Source organism: Pygocentrus nattereri, chromosome 26 (assembly GCF_015220715.1).
Source record: "Pygocentrus nattereri isolate fPygNat1 chromosome 26, fPygNat1.pri, whole genome shotgun sequence".
NCBI lineage: Eukaryota > Metazoa > Chordata > Actinopteri > Characiformes > Serrasalmidae > Pygocentrus > Pygocentrus nattereri.
The window spans coordinates 6,115,001-6,134,943 of record NC_051236.1 but is presented as its reverse complement, the minus strand read 5'-3'; the positions used below and the strand labels follow the sequence as shown (position 1 = coordinate 6,134,943).

General features: G+C 44.0%; 1 protein-coding gene across 14 annotated transcripts in view; it reads left to right on the top strand.

Annotated features, from left to right (window-relative positions):
* The window catches only part of ptprt (protein tyrosine phosphatase receptor type T), a 475,774-nt gene that overhangs the window by 429,206 nt on the left and 26,625 nt on the right, over window positions 1-19,943 (top strand). For all 14 annotated transcript variants that reach the window (XM_017723239.2, XM_017723236.2, XM_017723234.2 and 11 more), the window contains 4 exons: window positions 1,547-1,701; window positions 8,495-8,630; window positions 15,979-16,128; window positions 18,464-18,637. In XM_017723239.2, coding sequence (XP_017578728.1) covers window positions 1,547-1,701; window positions 8,495-8,630; window positions 15,979-16,128; window positions 18,464-18,637 — 615 coding nt within the window. The remainder of the gene's footprint in view (window positions 1-1,546; window positions 1,702-8,494; window positions 8,631-15,978; window positions 16,129-18,463; window positions 18,638-19,943) is intronic.

Here is a 19,943-nt window from a genome sequence, read left to right as displayed (position 1 = left end):
CACACACACACACACACCCTCTTAAACACACGCACACACACACTCTCTCTTAAACACAAACACACACACACATACACTCTGTATTAAGCCTCTACGTGGGTCCACACTTCACGGTATCAGCACCTCCAGGCATGGATTACGCGGCGCTCAAGCCCAAATCGTAATTAAAAGCTTAGCTTAGCATTAATGCGGAGGAGAGGAGGTGTGAGGGAGAAGGATCGCTCGCTCACAGCTCGCCGTGTGTGTGCGCTGTAAAAGAGCTCTCACCGTTCAGGAAGAGCCACTGCACCCTCAAGTGCTCCTGCCGGTTTCAGCAGCAGCTCGGCTTTAAAGTTGCCGGTTCAAATCCTGCGTGTAAAGGAGAGGATACTTCACGTGGCGGGAGCATTAGAATGCCTAATAGCACATTAAAGGTAATGGTGACTCATTATCGGGAGGGAAATGAGATCAAGCTAACTGCATCTACTGTTGGCCACGTTGGCTTTTTTGAAAGCCTTTTTCTAAAGTTTGGAACAACTGTAAGAGTCTTAATTGACCCCTTTTACATTTATGGGTTGCCGCGTCTGCTGGTTTCTTGTAAGCAAGTGACATTTTAAGGCATTTTCCTGGGTCTCCAAACAAACCACACCTTACCTGAGACTCGAACAAGCACGCATTATGGCCAAAAAAGACGATTATAGTACATGAATATAAATATTGTGGGCAGTCGTGGGCTGGAGGTTAGGGAACTGGCCTTGTAACCTGAGCTGACAGTCCATGACTGAGGTGCCCTTGAGCAAGACACCTAACCCCCAACTGCTCCCCGGGCGCTGTGGATAGGGCTGCCCACCACTCCAGGCAAGTGTGCTCACTGCCCCCTAGTGTGTATGTGGTGTTTCACTGCACGGATGGGTTAAATGTGGAGGTGAAATTTCCCCGTTGTGGGTCTAATAAGGGTCATTTAATCTTAATCTAATCTTAATATAAAAGCCACAGTATGTCAGTTTCCGAGATTTGGAGACCTCTCTGGTTGAAATGTGTAACTGCATGCAACATGCGGAACATTCTGTAGCATGGGTTGTGCTTCTCCTCCCCTTCCCTGATCGGATGAATCTGATGATTGAACGAGAATTCAAAGAGAGCTCAGCCTAAACTCGGTGAAGGAGCGTCTCTGAGGATGTGGGTGAATTATCTACTACTGTCATCACATCTTCATCAGTATGATGTGATTCTGAGATCATTTGAGGCTGAAACATCGAGCCAGATCGTCGTTTTGAGTCTGTGTGTGACGTTAATACGTAAAGACGTACGACGTGGTGTGTAAACCTCGATGCTTCTGACTTTAAATGATTATTTCAGGCTTCACAGGGCGACTCGCAGCAGCAGTACCATATTTTAGCCTTTTATTATTCTGCTCACTCAGTAACACTTCTGTCAGTTTTACTTAAACAATGCAGCTTTATGAACACTTGCTTTAAGATCCGGGTGTCGTTTTGGACCTCATGATGCTGAAGGATGATATGCGAACCCTTTGGTTTCAGTGGTTAATGAACTCTCTTCCTTACAGAAGGGGCATCACGAGATCCGTGAGATCCGACAGTTTCATTTCACCAGCTGGCCCGATCACGGCGTGCCCTGCTATGCCACCGGCCTACTCGGCTTCGTCCGCCAGGTCAAGTTCCTCAACCCTCCAGACGCCGGTCCGATAGTGGTCCACTGCAGGTACGACTCTCTCTCTGTGCTCCTCCCTGTCTGTCTCTCAGTTTCCGTGGGGCGGGTTTTGTTGCGGTCTGTGTGATGTGAAGCTTTTTTGATCAGTACTGATACTGAAATCACAGGGCTTCACAATCTGATAACTGATCATATCAGTCCATTTTAATTTTATACTTCAATAGTTTTAATAGTCCGCTTTACTGATTGACCATTAGCTGTGAAATATGAACCTCACACTTTTGGGTTCTGTCCATTTTAGTTATGTTTCATAAGTTCTCTTCATAAAACGGGGGCTTTTTATGATGTAATGTTATTCTCACACTAAAGGTTATTAAGCATTATTTTTAACCATTTTTTAACCATCCAAATTGGTGTTTTGTGTTCAGATTCAATTCACTATAATTCCGAAAGTATTCAGTCACCCATCCAAATCACTGAATTCAGGTGTTCCAGTCACTTCCATGGCCACAGGTGTATAAAGCCGAGCCCCTAAGCCTGCAGACTGCTTCTACAGACATTAGTGAAAGAATGGGTCACTCTCAGGAGCTCAGTGAATTCCAGCATGGTACCGTGATAGGACGCCACCTGTGCAGCAAGTCCAGTCGTGAAATTTCCTCACTACTAAATATTCCACAGTCAACTGTCAGTGGGATTATAACAAAGTGGAAGCGATTGGGAACAACAGCAATTCGGCCACGAAGTGGTCAGCCACGTAAAATGACAGAGAGGTCGGCGGATGCTGAGGGGCATAGTGCACAGAGGTCACCAACTTTCTACAGAGTCAATCACTACAGACCTCCAAACTTCATGTGGCCATCAAATCAGCTCAAGAACAGCGTAGAGAGCTTCATGGAATGGGTTTCCATGGCTGAGCAGCTGCATCCAAGCCTTACATCACCAATCGCAATGCAAAGCGTGGAATGCAGTGGTGGAAAGCGCTGCCACTGGACTCTAGAGCAGAGGAGACGTGTTCTCTGGAGTGACCAATCATGTTTCTCCGTCTGGGAATCCGATGGATGAGTCTGGGTTTGGCGGCTGCCAGGAGAACGGTACTTGTCTGACTGCACTGTGCCGAGTGTAAAGTTTGGTGGAGGTGGGATTATGGTGTGGGGGTGTTTTTCAGGATTTGGGCTCGGCCTCTTAGTTCAAGTGAAAGGAACTTGCAAAACTGCTGAAAAATGTTTTTGCTTCTGGCTGGAAAAGGGTCATGTGGAAATGAAGTTTGGTAAATTAAACTGCACAGATATACAAATAGAACTTGAGAAATGTGGGATGTGGGTCATTTTAAGATAAAATACAGTATAATAGTGAGACTCTGAATCAGACAGAGACAGACGTTTACTGCAGCAGAGAAACAAAACCAGAAACACCACTCACACACACACACACACTCACACACACACACTCACACACACTCACACACACACACTCACACACACACACACACACACACACACACACACACTCACACACACTCACACACACACACACTCACACACACTCACACACACACACTCACACACACACTCACACACACACACTCACACACACTCACACACACACACTCACACACACACACACACTCACACACACACACACACACTCACACACACTCACACACACACACTCACACACACACACTCACACACACACACACACTCATACACTCACACACTGACTGTGCGGCGTGTTTTGAATGAGAGGTGACAGCAGCAGGCTGTCAAATGGCACAGTGCAATTTTGCGCATGGACCCAAAATCTGGAGCCAGAGCAGATCTGACAAAGACATTTTCAGAGTGGATTAGATCAAAAGCAGAGAGAGAGAGAGAGAGAGAGAGAGAGAGAGAGAGAGAGAGAGAGAGAGAGAGAGAGAGAGAGGGACTGAGGGAGAGGGAGAGACAGAGGAACAAAGGGAGAGGGAGAAAGAGAGAAGAAGAAAGAGAGGGAGGAAGGGAGAGAGGGGGAAGAAAGAGAGACAGAAAGAGAGAGGGAGAGAGAGAAAAAGAGAGAGGAAGAAAAAGAGGGAGAGAGAGAAAGAGAGAGAGAGGAAGAAAGAGAGAGGTAGAGAGGAAGAAAGAATGAGGGAGAAAGAGAGAGAGAGAGAGAGAGAGAGAGAGAGGAAGAGCTAGAGAGAGGGGAAAGAAAGAGAAGAGAAGAAAGAACGAGATGAGAGAGAGGAGAGGGAGAGAGAGAGGGGAGGAGATGGACAGAGAGAGGAAAGAAAGAGAAAAGGGAAGAAAGAGTAAGATGGAGAAAGAGGAGAGGAGAGAGGGAGAGAGAGAGGAAGAGATGGACAGAGAGAGGAGAAAGAAAGAAGAGAGAGAGAATAGAGTGAGATGGAAGGAAAGGACAGAGGGGGAGAGAGAGAAAGAGAGAGGAAGAAAGAGAGAGGGGGTTCTGATCTGCTTTTCTGATTCCTGACATTTTAATATATTTCATGGAATGTCCGTGCCTATGATTTATCATATTTATATTTTACACTGAATAGCTTTGTTTTAATTATTCATCCTTATGAGCTTCTTTTATCAATGTGTATATTAATTAACTCAAATTAACACGTACAGCTATGAAGCTATGGTCTCATATCCTGTCACGCCAATAAAGCATATTTGATGAGATTTGATTTGAGAGAGAGAGAGAGAGAGAGAGAGACAGAGAGAGAGAGACAGAGAGAGACAGAGAGAGAGAGAGAGAGAGGAGCGAGAGACAGAGAGAGAGAGACAGAGAGAGACAGAGAGAGAGAGAGAGAGAGACAGAGAGAGAGAGAGAGAGAGACAGAGAGAGAGACAGAGAGAGAGAGAGAGAGAGAGAGACAGAGAGAGACAGAGAGAGAGAGAGAGAGAGACAGAGAGAGAGACAGAGAGAGAGAGAGAGAGAGAGACAGAGAGAGAGAGAGACAGAGAGAGAGAGAGAGAGAGACAGAGAGAGAGAGAGAGAGAGAGACAGAGAGAGAGAGAGACAGAGAGAGACAGAGAGAGAGAGAGACAGAGAGAGAGACAGAGAGAGAGAGAGAGAGAGAGACAGAGAGAGAGAGAGACAGAGAGAGAGAGAGAGACAGAGAGAGAGAGAGAGAGAGACAGAGAGAGAGACAGAGAGAGAGAGAGAGAGAGAGAGACAGAGAGACAGAGAGAGAGAGAGAGAGAGAGAGAGAGAGAGACAGAGAGAGAGACAGAGAGAGAGAGAGAGAGACAGAGAGAGACAGAGAGAGAGAGAGACAGAGAGAGAGAGACAGAGAGAGAGAGAGAGAGACAGAGAGAGAGAGAGAGAGACAGAGAGACAGAGAGAGAGAGAGAGACAGAGAGAGAGAGAGAGAGAGAGAGAGAGACAGAGAGAGAGAGAGACAGAGAGAGAGAGACAGAGAGAGAGAGAGAGAGAGAGAGAGAGAGAGAGAGACAGAGAGAGAGAGAGAGAGACAGAGAGACAGAGAGAGAGAGAGAGAGAGAGAGAGAGAGGGAGAGAGAGAGAGGGAGAGAGAGAGAGACAGAGAGAGAGAGAGAGAGAGAGACAGAGAGAGAGAGAGAGACAGAGAGAGAGAGAGAGAGAGACAGAGAGAGAGAGAGACAGAGAGAGAGAGACAGAGAGAGAGAGAGAGAGACAGAGAGACAGAGAGAGAGAGAGAGAGAGAGAGAGAGAGAGGGAGAGAGAGAGAGGGAGAGAGAGAGAGACAGAGAGAGAGAGAGAGAGAGAGAGAGAGAGACAGAGAGAGAGAGAGAGAGACAGAGAGAGAGAGAGAGAGGGAGAGACAGAGAGAGAGAGAGAAAGAGAGGGAGAGAGAGAGAGAGGAGGATCTTACTTACATTTACAGCCACATTTGATCAGCTGCCTCCACAGCGAACCCTGATCCACACTGACAGAGGATTTAAAGCACTGTGCAAAAGTCTGAGGCACCTAAACCCACTGCCTGCTTAGCGCCATTTACCTGGAGAATGAGTCTGTTTGTGCTGGTAAAAACACTGCATGTCATTTAAATAAATACAAATTTATTTGCATTTTTAATTCTCTTAATGACCTCTTTTAAGCTAGTTTCTTTATAAAACTCAACTATTGAAAATCTGCATTTTATTCATTCTACTGCATTTCAACCCTCAAAAATAAGTTGTTTCTCAGCGATGCTGATCCAGGTCAGTTTAGTGTCTTCTCGCAGTGGAAGGATGGACAGAAACACCAGTGGATGTTTTCAGATCTGAAGCAGCTTGATTTCCTCCTCTCTCTGAAAGATCAAAGCTTTCAGTGCTGTTTATCTGATGGAGCCAGTTGTGCAGTCCACCACTTCTTCCAGGTGGTTGTTAGGAGCCCCATGTTCTCCTCCAATTTTTGAAACTCCAGTTTTGGAAACTCCTGTTTTCCATTCAGCTCTCTCCTTTATTGGGCTAAGGTATTATTATGGATATTATTGAGACACTGTTGTATCCCATTCATATTCTTCTTCTTGTCATCTGCGTAGTGAGTAAGGGGGCTGGATGTACTTGTGAACGCACTTTAATGAATGAAACACACTTGTAGAAACATCACACACAAAATAGCAAACTACTGAGCTTATTAATGAAGCACTGAGCAAAGCAAACGTGAGGCATAACAACTACACCTAACGGAGTGACGAGTAGGCCAGGCCAACACTGGCTGAATCAAAGGGTTTGAGAAAGGCTGGGACACACCTGGAAGAGGCAGGAGACAGAGACTACAGACAGGTGAGGATCCTAATAGGAAAGGTGGGGAAAGGGCGGAGCACTAGAACCAAAACAAAAACACAAGCATGTGGCTGAAGAGCTCATGGCTACAACACAGGACAAGAAAACAGATGAAGACAGGGACAGAGGAGACTGTGACTTCTTGTTGTTATCGTTGTTTTTAGGGGTTTTTTTGTTTGTTTGTTTTTTGTCCACTAACTCATCCCACAGTTTTTAAGATATTAACAGTGTTCCAGCTTGTATGCAGCTTTTTTGATCTGACGTGTCGTTTTCGGGAAAAGTCTATGCAACAAACTGATGTCATGTTGATACAAGTACGTTAGCAACACCCTGGGATACCATAGCAACCACCTAGTACCATCCTAATAGCCACCTGGGATACCATAGCAGCCACCTCATAACTCCCTAGTAGCCGGATTGGCCCACACAGTCACTGCATTTTCTCCACACATTTCTGGTGTGGTATTTAAACACCTCACAAAAGTAATGAAAAACAAAAATGAATATCTTTTACTTCATGTTTGCTGTTTTGACTGAAATTAAGTGAATGAAAGCTCTCAGACATTCGCACTGCACTGTAGAGAACCTGGGAGGGAAAAACTCAGAAACAGAGGACAGAAAAAGCTGAGTGGACAAAAGAGAGCGAGAGGAAATAAAAAGAAAGAAAAGGATTAAGTGCTGAGGAGGAGTTCTGGCCAGTGGGAAGTTGTGGTCATCATTAGAGTCACTTCTAATTTCCTCTAGTTTTCCTTTACCCCTCTCTCTTTCTCTCTCTCGCTCTCGCGCTCTCTCTCTCTCTCTCTGTCTGTGTCTCTCTGTGTCTGTCTCTCTCTCTCTCTCTCTCTCTCTCTCTCTCTCTCTCACTCTCTCTCTCTCTGTCTCTCTCTGTCTCTCTGACTCTCTGTCTCTCTCTCTCTCACTCTCTGACTCTCTGTTTCTCTGACTCTGTCTCTCTCTGTGTCCGTGTGTCTCTCTCTCTCCCTGTGTCTGTGTCTCTCTGTGTCTGTCTCTCTCTCTCTCTGTCTCTCTCTGTGTCTCTCTCTGTCTCTCTCTCTCTCTCTCTCTCTCTCTCTCTCTGTGTGTGTGTCTGGCTGCCTTTCTCTCTCTCTCTCTCTCTCTCTCTCTCTCTCTCTCTCTCATTCAGCAGTCACATCATTAATCACCTGGAGTGACAGGCAATCTGTGGAGCAGCAGAGTGAGTGAGTGAGTGTGTGTGTGTGTGTGTGTGTGTGTGTGTGTGTGTGTGTGTGTGTGTGTGTGTGTGTGTGTGAGTGAATGATGGCTCTTTGGCCACACACAGATACACACACACCGGGTAGCCAAGCCGCTTGTGTTTCCTTAACATCCAACATCAGGGTCAGTGCAGATATCTGCCCCCTCAACTCAGCAGCGCCTGTGTGTGAGCGAGTGAAGGAGAGTTAGAGAGCTGTGTGTGGTGGAGCTGCTGAGTGACTGAGTGAAGCATCGTGGCGCCGTTGTAGAAGAAGATGCGGGAAACTTTGCGCTTTAGCGTTGCGGATGCTCTTTTACTGAACAGGCAGCGGCTCAGTGCTACAGAACCACCAGAAAGCAGGCAGCTCACTTCTAGTCATTCACTTTCCCCAAAGGGTTCTTCTATTATTACAAGGTTGATATCTTAACAATAGACAAACCCTTCTGGGTGCTATACAGAACCATTTCATACAGAAGCGTCTACAGCACATTCTCAGTCAATCTGAAGAACCATGTCATGATGCAAGGAACCCTTTAATGTTCTTAGAGTGTTCCTTCTCTTCACCAAAGACCCCTCTGATCTTTTTTTAAGGGTGTATATGGTTCTATAAACCATCAAAAAGAGTTACGATGCCAAGCTGATACCAACAGCAGAACCCTTTTTGGTGCTCGTGTTGTTCGGAAAGGTTCTATACTTTCAATCCATGTCACATCCGGGCATTTGTGTTTGTATGTAGATTAGGAGACACGCTCGTTTGTTATAAAACATGCGGTTCTGTGTTCTTTAAGTAACGGAAAAGTATTTGAAGAGAGTGTTTTGACATTATAACCACGAATATCGTCTTACTGGAAAATACAGTGAGCAAAGCGACAGTAAGAACTTCTCTCCGTCTCTCCGGCAGCGCTGGGGCTGGAAGAACAGGCTGCTTCATCGCTGTGGACATCATGCTGGACATGGCGGAGAACGAAGGCGTGGTGGACATCTTCAACTGCATCAGAGAGCTGCGCTCGCAGAGGGTCAACATGGTCCAGACTGAGGTGAGGAAACGGCCTTTTGGACCATCCAGCCAGTTCCATTCCCCCTTTATCCCCCCATAGCTTTCTTCCTTGCATAGTCATCTGTTCATTAATGTCCCTCGCCCACTCTCCCACTCCCCCACTCTCCCACTCACTCACACAAACTTATTCCTGACTTTCTGACATCAATCCACCAGATAATTCCATCCCTAGGTGTCTTTTCTGTGCATAATGGACATTCTTATTCCCCTAAGCGGCTCCAGATCAGTGATACGATACCCATTCCTTCCTTTGCCACCCTTCTCTTTTCCTCTCTTTCGATCATTCTCTCTCTTTGTCGTGCTCCCTCTTTCTCTCAATGGAGTCACGCCTACTCTAAGTGCTTCAGCCTGTGAAGATGACATTAGAGCAAGCCTTATATAAATTAAATTGAATCGAAGAAATTGAATTGCATGGCCATTATCAGGCAGCCTGCAGGTTCTACCTCACCTCCCTTCCTCACACGCCGCGCCTGGCCCAGAATACGAAGCACGGGGGAGCTGCAGCACGTGGGCACTTTCTGGACTGTGGAATTACAGATTTTGGTGCAGTACGGACACAAAAAAAGAGAGCACGGATCCGGAATGGGCAGAGAGACCGCACGTAGAAGGAGCTTCCAAAAGATCACCCTTTAGTGGAAGAGGAAAGAGCCTCGGTGTCACCCAGTGGTTATCTGTAAAGTAAACGTGAGAAACTAAGGTACACTGTTAAAAACGATGGTGCTTCCGTGGTTCTTCATAAAGGAAATGGTTCTGCATAGAACCGTGAACACCTTTACTTGAATTAAGGGTTCATTGGATCATGAAATGGTTCTTCAGACTGATTGGAAATGAGCTGTGAATGGTTCTGTGTAGAACCCTTTTTTAAAATGGTTCTTTGTAGCATCCAAAAGGGTTTTTCTATTGATATGGTATCAAGCTTGTAACAATAGAAGAACCCTTTTTGGTGCTATTTTGAACCAAATGCAACACCGATCTGTAGAACCATTTCAACATACAAAGAACCATTTAGGCGTGAAATGGCTCTATGTAGAACCCGTGGTCCGAAATAAAAGCGTCACCTGCACTAAAGAACCCTTCAGTGCTCTAGATATTTAAATGGTTCTGTATAGCACCCAAAAGGGCTTTTCTATTCATATGACATCAAACTTGTAACAATAGAAGAACCATTTTCAATGCTGTATAGAACCATCTACATTTTCCATCAATCTGAAGAACATTTCATGACGCAAAGAACACTTTAATCATGCAAATGGTTCATGGTTCTATACATAGTCATTCATTTTACTAAAGAACCCTTGAAGAACCATCTTTTTAAGAGTGGGTATGATTTTGGATAGGCCCAAAGTCTGGAGACTCCAGCAGTTCTTCTGAAATGAAGGGTATTAATCAGGCCTCTGCTGAAGTAACAGCCTCTACTCTTCTGGAAAGGCTTCTAGATGTTGGAACTTTGGTGTGAGAATTTGATTGAGCATTATTGAGGTCAGATACTGATGTTGGATGGTCAGTTCTGGATCACAACTCATCCCAAAGTCCTTGGCTGTGTTTGAAATACCCTTTATATATAAAATGTGTCTTGGGGCCTAAGACTTTTGCACAGTACTCTACATATAAACATACATGCTGAAAAGAAGCAAGTAACAGTTGCTAAGCAGTGATTGGAGGGCTGCGGAAAATGGGGTGGGTCTTGAGATGGCTGATGTTGGCAGGCTAGTCGTGCCCCTGTCCTGTAGTTTGGCACACAGATTTTGTTTTACACTGGACACTGTAGTACTGATGAAGCAGTGTGCAGGACTCAGTATATACTGATGCAGTAAACAGTACACAGAATGCCATTGTTCTTTATACATAACCACTTTCCCCTTTTTTTACTGTGCCTTTAGGACTGATTTATGTAAATGAGCTCTGTTCTTATTGGCTGTCTTGTATTGTGCCTCGTTCAAAAAGCCTGGGTGGAACACTCAATGTAAATGGGCAGGACTCAAGTGCTGTCAGCTGAATAGAGCCCTTTCACCCGTCCATATTCGACACAGTGGACGTCGTCATAGCAGGGATAACATTACAGCAGTGGCAGCATTTACAAACGAAGTCAGGGGTGGAGTCATGAAACAAGGGGCTGGACTAAGAACCAAAACAAAGGTGGATGAAAAAGTAAATAAAAAGGCACATGGACAGGACTGGGAGGGGCCAATCGTGACAAAATCAGAGTAAGAGTTTACGCCACTGAGAAATCTGATTACTGAGCTAAAATCCAGCCTCTTTATCTGATTTCTACGTCAGAGTTTGGTGTTTACATGACCATTTGAACAATCGGATAACTGCAGAAATCCAATTATGATCAGATTATTGAGTACATGTTAGACAAGTAAGGTAACACCACCATCTTCTGTTTTACTTATAGATCATATCATTTCCTGAACTCAGGGAACTTTTTACCTTCTTTAAATCCATGCAACTCATCAGTTTGCTACTTTTAATGTGGTCTTTGTCAAGCGTGCTTATTTCTGAAAATAAAAACTGCTCTACTAAATTAGCAATGATGTAAAATCCTTTATAAGGATGTAAAAATATGCAGGTCCTCTACTTTTTTATTCATAAATGCTGCCACTGCTGTAATATGACGGCATTTTAGGGCCACTATTAATAAAAATAAAGAAGTAGAACTTGAGAATGAAGTCGTAATATTTCGGGAAAAAGCTGTAATATTTGGAGGATAAAGTGGTCTAACTGTAGGGGGGCTAACTGTAGGGGGGGCTGCTATGAGTGTTGAGGTCTCGGGTGCTGTCCTGGTGCCGGAGCTCCGCTCACTCCCGTCTCTCTGTGGATCATTTTGATCTTCATCCTCACTGTCTGTGAAACTTCATGCCCTCTTTGATGAAGCCCCCGAAAGCCGTGTAAACGCCCCTGCCTGAGATTCTCCTTCAACAACAAAGACAGACAGTTTCCTCGAGTCCGTCTGGCTCTTCATTCTAGATAAACACAGTTTCCCCCGAGTCCATCTGGCTCTTTATTCTAGATAAACACAGTTTCCTCAAGTCCGTCTGGCTCTTCATTCTAGATAAACACAGTTTCCCCCGAGTCCATCTGGCTCTTTATTCTAGATAAACACAGTTTCCCCTGAGTCAATCTGGCTCTTTATTCTAGATAAACACAGTTTCCTCAAGTCCGTCTGGCTCTTTATTCTAGATAAACACAGTTTCCTCAAGTCCGTCTGGCTCTTCATTCTAGATAAACACAGTTTCCCCTAAGTCCGTCTGGCTCTTTATTCTAGATAAACACAGTTTCCTCAAGTCCGTCTGGCTCTTTATTCTAGATAAACACAGTTTCCTCAAGTCCGTCTGGCTCTTCATTCTAGATAAACACAGTTTCCCCCGAGTCCATCTGACTCTTTATTCTAGATAAACACACTTTCCCCTGAGTCCGTCTGGCTCTTTATTCTAGATAAACACAGTTTCCTCAAGTCCGTCTGGCTCTTCATTCTAGATAAACACAGTTTCCCCTAAGTCCGTCTGGCTCTTTATTCTAGATAAACACAGTTTCCCCCGAGTCCATCTGGCTCTTTATTCTAGATAAACACAGTTTCCTCAAGTCCGTCTGGCTCTTTATTCTAGATAAACACAGTTTCCCCTAAGTCCGTCGGGCTCTTCATTCTAGATAAACACAGTTTCCCCTGAGTCAATCTGGCTCTTTATTCTAGATAAACACGGTGTCCTCGGAATCAGTCTGGCTCTTTATTCTAGATAAACACGGTGTCCTCTGAATCGGTCTGGCTCTTTATTCTAGATAAACACAGTTTCCCCTGAGTCAATCTGGCTCTTTATTCTAGATAAACACGGTGTCCTCTGAATCGGTCTGGCTCTTTATTCTAGATAAACACGGTGTCCTCTGAATCGGTCTGGCTCTTTATTCTAGATAAACACAGTTTCCCCTAAACCCGTCTGGCTCTTTATTCTAGATAAACACAGTTTCCCCTGAGTCAATCTGGCTCTTTTTTCTAGATAGACATGGTGTCCTCTGAATCAGTCTGGCTCTTTATTCTAGATAAACACAGTTTCCCCCAATTCCATCTGGCTCTTTATTCTAGATAAAAGCAGTTTCCTCTGACTCTGAATGGCTCTTTATTCTAGATAAAGTTTCCTGCTCAGCTGTTTCAGCCGGTTCTTACACTAATACCAGGCTGGTGCTGATGAGCGGGAGAGACGGGGAGACCGAGTGTTTCTTTATGGGTGAATTGATATGAAAGTGCAGCTCCACCAACTCAGCGCCCCTCATTTAACACGAGGAGGTGCTGCTTCACTTTGCAATGCATTTGGCCACAATGCTGACCTTTCCTGGTATTACCGCCACTTTAATGTTGAAATTCTTAGTTATTTTCTCTAAATATTACAAGTTTTTTCTTTAAATAGTACAACTTTATTCTCAAAATATTACGACTTATTCTCGAAATATTAATATTATTACATTACATTACATTATTACATTACATTACATTTAGCAGACGCTTTTATCCAAAGCGACTTACAAATAATGATATTATACAAATATTAATATGATTATTCTCAATGTCTACTATTTTTGTTTTAATGTTTACCCTTCTGAAATGAGTTGCTTTTCGTCACATCACAAAGACAAGAAATTCAAAACGGGCTACTTATGGACTGGGAAGTGAATGGTATATTTAAAAAATGTCATGGCTTATGCACTATTTCAAACTCCTTTATTAAAAAAAGGGTAAATTTCATTTTCCAGCTTTATGGGCTTTTTAAGGTCCCCGAGTTCACTGGTGTTCTTTCTCAAGCAGCTGGACATGTAACACACGTCTGAATGTCAGTAAAGACATGATTTAATAATACCGCCGCTGTCCTTTCGTTTGATCAGACGTCTCAGGTAAGCGGCGTATCTAGGCCAGGCAGTTTAGAAGAGATGAAAATAAACTGAACTCTGTAATCGGTTTCCAGGGGCAACTCATGTTCGCTCATAGCCCTCAATTCAAAGATAATCCACAGCACAAAACAACACAAAGCAATTAATCTTTTAAAAGGTTTTTCTGCAGCCTGCTTTCTCTGAGAGTGCTCACCGCAGGTAATGGAGTAATGGACAAGAGAGGTCAGCTGTGCGCTGCTTTGGTTAGGGCAGGATCAAAGGCCCACAATTAACATTCAGACCCTTAAGCCGCAGGCATTGTTGAGTTGAAACGCAGATAATTCCTGCTCTTACTCATCGCTTGGCTTTCTGGAGTGGACCCTTGATCTCATTTTTAGGGCCGCCGTTGTAGCAGTGCGGCCCACTGACTTTGCCTTTAGGATACTGTGTGCAGAACGTAAACAGACAGCCTTAAACAGGAGCCGGGCTTATGACTTCAGCTAGTATAACTTACAGATTGAGCTGTGGGCTTAATATGGTGTATTTAACACAGTTATGGAACACAGTCATATTTCATTTATGACCGCCCATAACTTTTTACTGCGGCCGTTGTGAGCCTGAAGAAGCGCTCGTGAGGACGTTTATGAATTATGCATGCCAGCTGGTCTGAGGAGTGTAATGAGGTAACCTTTTAAAATCAGTGAGGTGTCGTGTTAGCAGCCTTAGCTCAACCAGATTTAACCATGAAATAAATTCACAGCCAGTGAAATGACGCTGAAGGCCCGGTATGAATTTTGATGCTGTATCCTTTGTTTTTACAGTGCATGCACTAAAAGCGTATTAAGATTGAACAAGTCTTAACCCTTTACAGCATAAATTATGGAAAAAAGGTGTTTGCATGAGGTTTTCTCATTAAACATGGCATAATTAAAACAGCTCACAACAATGGAACTGAAATATGTAATGCATGCAGTGGGAGTAAACCGACAGACTGCTAGAGGACAAAGGTACATCCAGGCATTAACATGCATGAACACAACAGCTGCATATGTGGAGATGTTTTCAGAATACTGAAGAGTATGAAACTATTGAGTAAAAAACAATTTAAAAATGTAAAAAACTGAAACAACAGTATTCAGTGACAGTATATTCATTAACTCCCATTGTATGCTTTGCTGATTGCAGCTCTAAGTTGGATGCTGTTGTCATATGGCAACAATAGCACTCTATGGCCAAAAGTGTGCAGACCTAATATGGTTAGATGTTTCACTCTTGTATGATGTCACAAGTCAGTTTCTGAGATTTCTGCCATGCTAGATCTGCTCTAGTCAACTGTAAGTGCTATTATTGTGCAAGGGAAGCGTCAAGAAGCAACAACAGCTCAGCCATTAATTGGCAGGCAACGCAAACTCACAGAGCTCACTCATCTTATGTGACAACACTCACTATAGAGTTCAAGACTGCCTCAAGAACTGTGCAGCAAATCTTCATGAAATGGGTTTCCATGGCTGAGCTGCTGCACACAAGCCTAAGATCACTATGTGCAATGCCAAGTGTCGACTGGAACCCCTCCAAAAGCACCGCCAGTGGTCTCTGGAGCAGTGGAAACGTGTTCTCTGGAGTGTTGAATCAGCTTCACTGTCTGTCAGTCTGATGATGAATCTGGGTTTGGTGGATGTCAGGAGAACACTACCTACCGGAATGCAGAGTGCTGACAGTAAAGTTTGGTGGAGGAGGGATGATGGGCTGGGCTGTTTTTCAGGGTTTGGGCCCCTTAATTTTAGTGGAGGATGATGTTAAACCTACAGCACAAAGACATTTTACACAGTTATCTGCTTCCAGCTTTGTGTCAGCAGTTTGGGGAATTCCTGTTCCAGCATGACTGAGTCCCTGAGCACAAAGCAGCACCATACAGACATGGCGTGATGAGTTTGGTGTGGAGGAACTCCAGTGGCCTGCATAGAGCCCAACCCCACTGAACACCTTTGGGATGAACTAGAATGGGGATTGTGAGCCAAACCCTCTCATCCAACATCAGCGTCTGACCGAATGGGCACAAATTCCCACAGACACTCTCCAACATCTTGTAGAAAGCTTCCCAGAAGAGTGAAGGCTGTTACAGCTGCAAAGGGGGGAAACTCCATGTTAATGCCTATGGATTTAAAATGGGACATTCAGCGAGCTCATATTGGTGTAAAAGTCAGGTGTCCACATACATTTGGCCATATAGTGTATGTTTTATAATTTTATGTCCAATCTGTAGGACTTTATCTGGACACAGCAGCACCAGAAACATCATTCCGGATGAGTGTTTCTGAAGAGGTTTGCCTGTAGAGTCAAAATAATGCACAGTATTGATTCATCAGCGTACTTTCAACATGATATGGAGCAAAGAATATCACAATCACAATATTTAGTGATGTAACTGCAATCTGATCTGAGTATTCCTGCATCTCTGTCTTTTCTAGGAGCAGTATGTGTTTGTGCACGATGCCATCCTGGAAGCCTGTTTGTGTGGCAACACAGCCATCCCTGTGTGTGAGTTCAGGGCTATCTACTACAACATCAGCAGACTGGACCCTCAGACCAACTCCAGCCAGATCAAAGACGAGTTTCAGGTAAAGTCTTCTTCAAATAAATCAATCAATTAATCAATCAACCTTTACTTAAATTAAGAGCGCAGACCATTTACAATGCAGCAGAGCCAATGCAGAAATCAGGGACTGGAAAAAATCTGATTATGAATATATGCCAGATGCTAAAAATAGATAATAGTAATCATTTTAATAGTAGAAAATCAATCAAATCAGAATAACTCTTTAATAAATACTAATAAATGGCAAATCAATTAGGGATAAAATAATCAGAGATATAGTTAATAAAATAAATAAAAGAACAGAAAAGGTAATATAATAACTGCAGTAACTCAATGTTGATAGTAAAATTAATTAAAACATTGATAAATGTAAAATAACAACTACAGCATACTCATATAAAAGGTAGATAAAATCAATCAAAACAATCAGTTGTAGTTGATTTCAATTAGAATAGTCATAAGTAGTCATACACTCCCTAGACTTTACCTGTATGGCACCATCTAGAGTTTTGGTTTCTCACTGAAAATGCTCTTAATTGATCTGACAAGTTTATTAACAATGAAGATGTGCAACAGAAATTCAGTAGAAAACACACAAACATACAAATGACATAGAAACAAGCAGAGATTTGTGTGCAGTCAGTCTTGGTGCGTGAAATCAAGCACAGCCTACCAGCAGCTCCTTTATATCGTTTACATTAAACGTGCAGCAGTTTTGGTAGGATGTCAATAAAATGACAGCATTTAGCAGCTCATGAGCCAATGGCTGTGCTCGGAGGTGGAGTTTGAGGTAGGGCGGTGAGTGCACAGCTCCCCCACTGACCAAATTTGACAGTCGTAAAATTACGAAGACTGGAAAGAATAACACATGCAATAGTTTAACAGTTTGTTTACACCAGTGTGCATGTAAAATAATTCCACTTTTGTACTGTATTGTGCTCAAATAATTATTATAATTATTCATTCTTTTCTGTATTCTTATTGTCAGTATTATAGATGATAATGACAATAGTTTTGGTTCATGAACCACAAATCAAGCATTTGTTTCAGGTTATTAAACTATTGCACTGCGTTGGGATTTAGCTCCACTGGGATTGGGAAACATTTTGGGGCAATCGTGAGCTGGAGGTTAGGGAGCTGGCCCTGTAGGTTGCCGGTTCGATCCCCAGGGCCGACAGTCCATGACTGAGGTGTCCTTGAGCAAGACACCTAACCCCCAACTGCTCCCCGGGCGCCGTGGATAGGGCTGCCCACCGCTCCGGGCAAGTGTGCTCACTGCCCCCTAGTGTGTGTGTTCACTAGTGTGTATGTGGTGTTTAACTTCACGGATGGGTTAAATGTGGAGGTGGAATTTCCCCGGTTGTGGGATCAAAAAAGTATCACTTACTTACTTATTCAAATAAACCAGCCTTGAAGTGTTATTTTTAGCATGTGAGCAATAGACAATCATGGTAGCTTTTAGCTCCTAAACTCCCCGTGTGTTTTATTTAATCTCCTCTGAGATGCCTCGGAGAGCAGAAAGGGTGAGATTCATGAATACACCGTAATAGCGAGGCTGTAAAGACCTCCTTTTTCGGGCAAAACCACCTTCTCCAAATTATTCATCAAAGTTTCTGCAGATCTTTACGTAAGTCTCGCTCACATTTCAGAGGCAGTTTTGCTTTGGATGTGCCGTTACTTCAATCAAACCGCTGGGAATCTGCCGAGTTTCGAGGATCTCTGGCTCGGTCGATGGCTCATGATGAAGGCTCTGGGCAGATTGAGATGAAGTGGGTGTCTACAAGCACCATGAGTGAGATATCAGTCAGGAGGGCTTTTTAACGAGCCATTGGCAAGCTGCTAGGACCCCATAAAACCCTTCAGCAGAGCTATTTCTCCTCACGCCACCTTTACGCTTTGTGTTCTCTGGGAGACAGACGGCGGCCCCCGGTGTCTGAAGCGAGAGAAACGCTCAGATCTGTCAGGTGTCTTGTATAAAATGATGGATATCTACTTGTCCTTGTTCACCCCAAGCTCCCTCACTCATCCTCTTGTCTTCTCTCCTCTCTCTTTCTCTCCTGCATTCTGTCACTCTCTCTGCCTCTCCCTCTCCCTCAGTCTGCCTCATACATAAGTAATAGGTAACCTTCAGTTCAGTAAAGAATCTGTGCCAGCTCAGGTTTTGGGCTGTAGAGCAAAGAAAGGGGGTGTGTTTCATACACGGTTCTGAATAAACGAGCTTGAAATGTTTGGAGATTTTTATTTTCTCCCCTATTGTGAGCGCGGCAGCAGATGTAAACAAGTTGGGAAGGTGCTTTGTGAGTCAGCACGTATGAAATTGTCATTCACACATACGTCTCTCTATCTCTCTCGCTCAGACGCTGAACATCGTGACTCCACGCGTTCGGCCTGAAGACTGCAGCGTGGGCCTCCTCCCCCGTAACCACGATAAGAACAGGAGCATGGATGTCCTGGCGGTCGACCGCTGCCTGCCTTTCCTCATCTCGGTGGACGGCGAGTCCAGCAATTACATCAACGCTGCACTGATGGATGTGAGTTCAAGACCTTTTTCAGTTTTCCTGCCAGTCTGAGAGGAAACAATGCAACGGCAAAATGGAAATGTGAGGACTGGAACCATTCCAGCAATCTTAGACCCAATCCCATTTCTTATTTTTACCCCTACCCTTTGTTTTTGAGTGTCACCTTGCTTCTTGGAACTTAGCTACAAGGGGCAGTGGTTGAAATCTTCCATAAAAATGGGACCCTCAAATAAACAGAATATTACTTCATTAACAGACTTCTAGCCGTGCTCTGTAGGCGACCCTGCCTACATTTAGGACATCATATGCCTTAAAGAGGGGGGCAATTATTCATTATCACCCACCCCCAATTCTTCAGTGATATGAAGCTGAAGTCAGATATTCACCAGGTTCTTGTTTGAATTTTCCCGTTCCATCTTAAGTAGAACAGCAGTCACAATTCTGGTGCTTCGGGCGTCAGAACTGCTGCACCTTGCTGTTTTTTCTCATAACACTCTGTTTGAATTGTGCCTGTTTCTTTTATTTAATCTCCTCTGAGATGCCTTGGAGAGCAGAAAGGGTGAGATTCATGAATACACCGAATAGCGAGGCTGTAAAGACCTCCTTTTTCAGGCAAAACCACCTTCTCCAAATTATTCATCAAAGTTTCTGCAGAGCGTTACGTAAGTCTCGCTCATATATCAGGGCCAATTTTGCTTTGGATGTGCCGTTACTTCAATCATACCGCTGGGAATCCGCCAAAGAAAATTATTATTTTCATATTACATTGAAACAACACTGAATGAAGATAACACAATGGTTATCATCATTTTTAACAGAGAAAATGATCATATTCCTGTTTTTCTTTGGTCGCTTTTGGGTCACGTAGCCCTCACACTTCTCCTCACCCCTCTCTCTCAACAAGAATCGGGACACCCTACCCCTAGACGAAAACACTCAGAATGGAGGGGTAGGGCTTAGTGGTAAGGGCGAGGGGTGAAATAGGATTGGGCCTTAGCATGACATCACTGTGTACAGGATAATCAGCCCAGCAGCAGGCTGTGGTCACACTTCACACTAGTTTAGTCTCGGAGGTAAGGTTGAACACTGTGGATAATGGTTAGCTCACTTGACAGATATTAGCCTGGCTCATCCCTCCACTGAGGCGAGCTGACTCTCAGGCTGAGTTGTGTCCAGTTTGCAGTGAATGTGACTGTAGATCTGTGTAACAATGCCGACTGTATGACAGTTCTGTCATGAAAGAGAACCGGTCTCGCCGCGAGAAGAACAGATAACATCTCTACGTTCCCCACTCACTGATCACGGCCTTAACGACGAA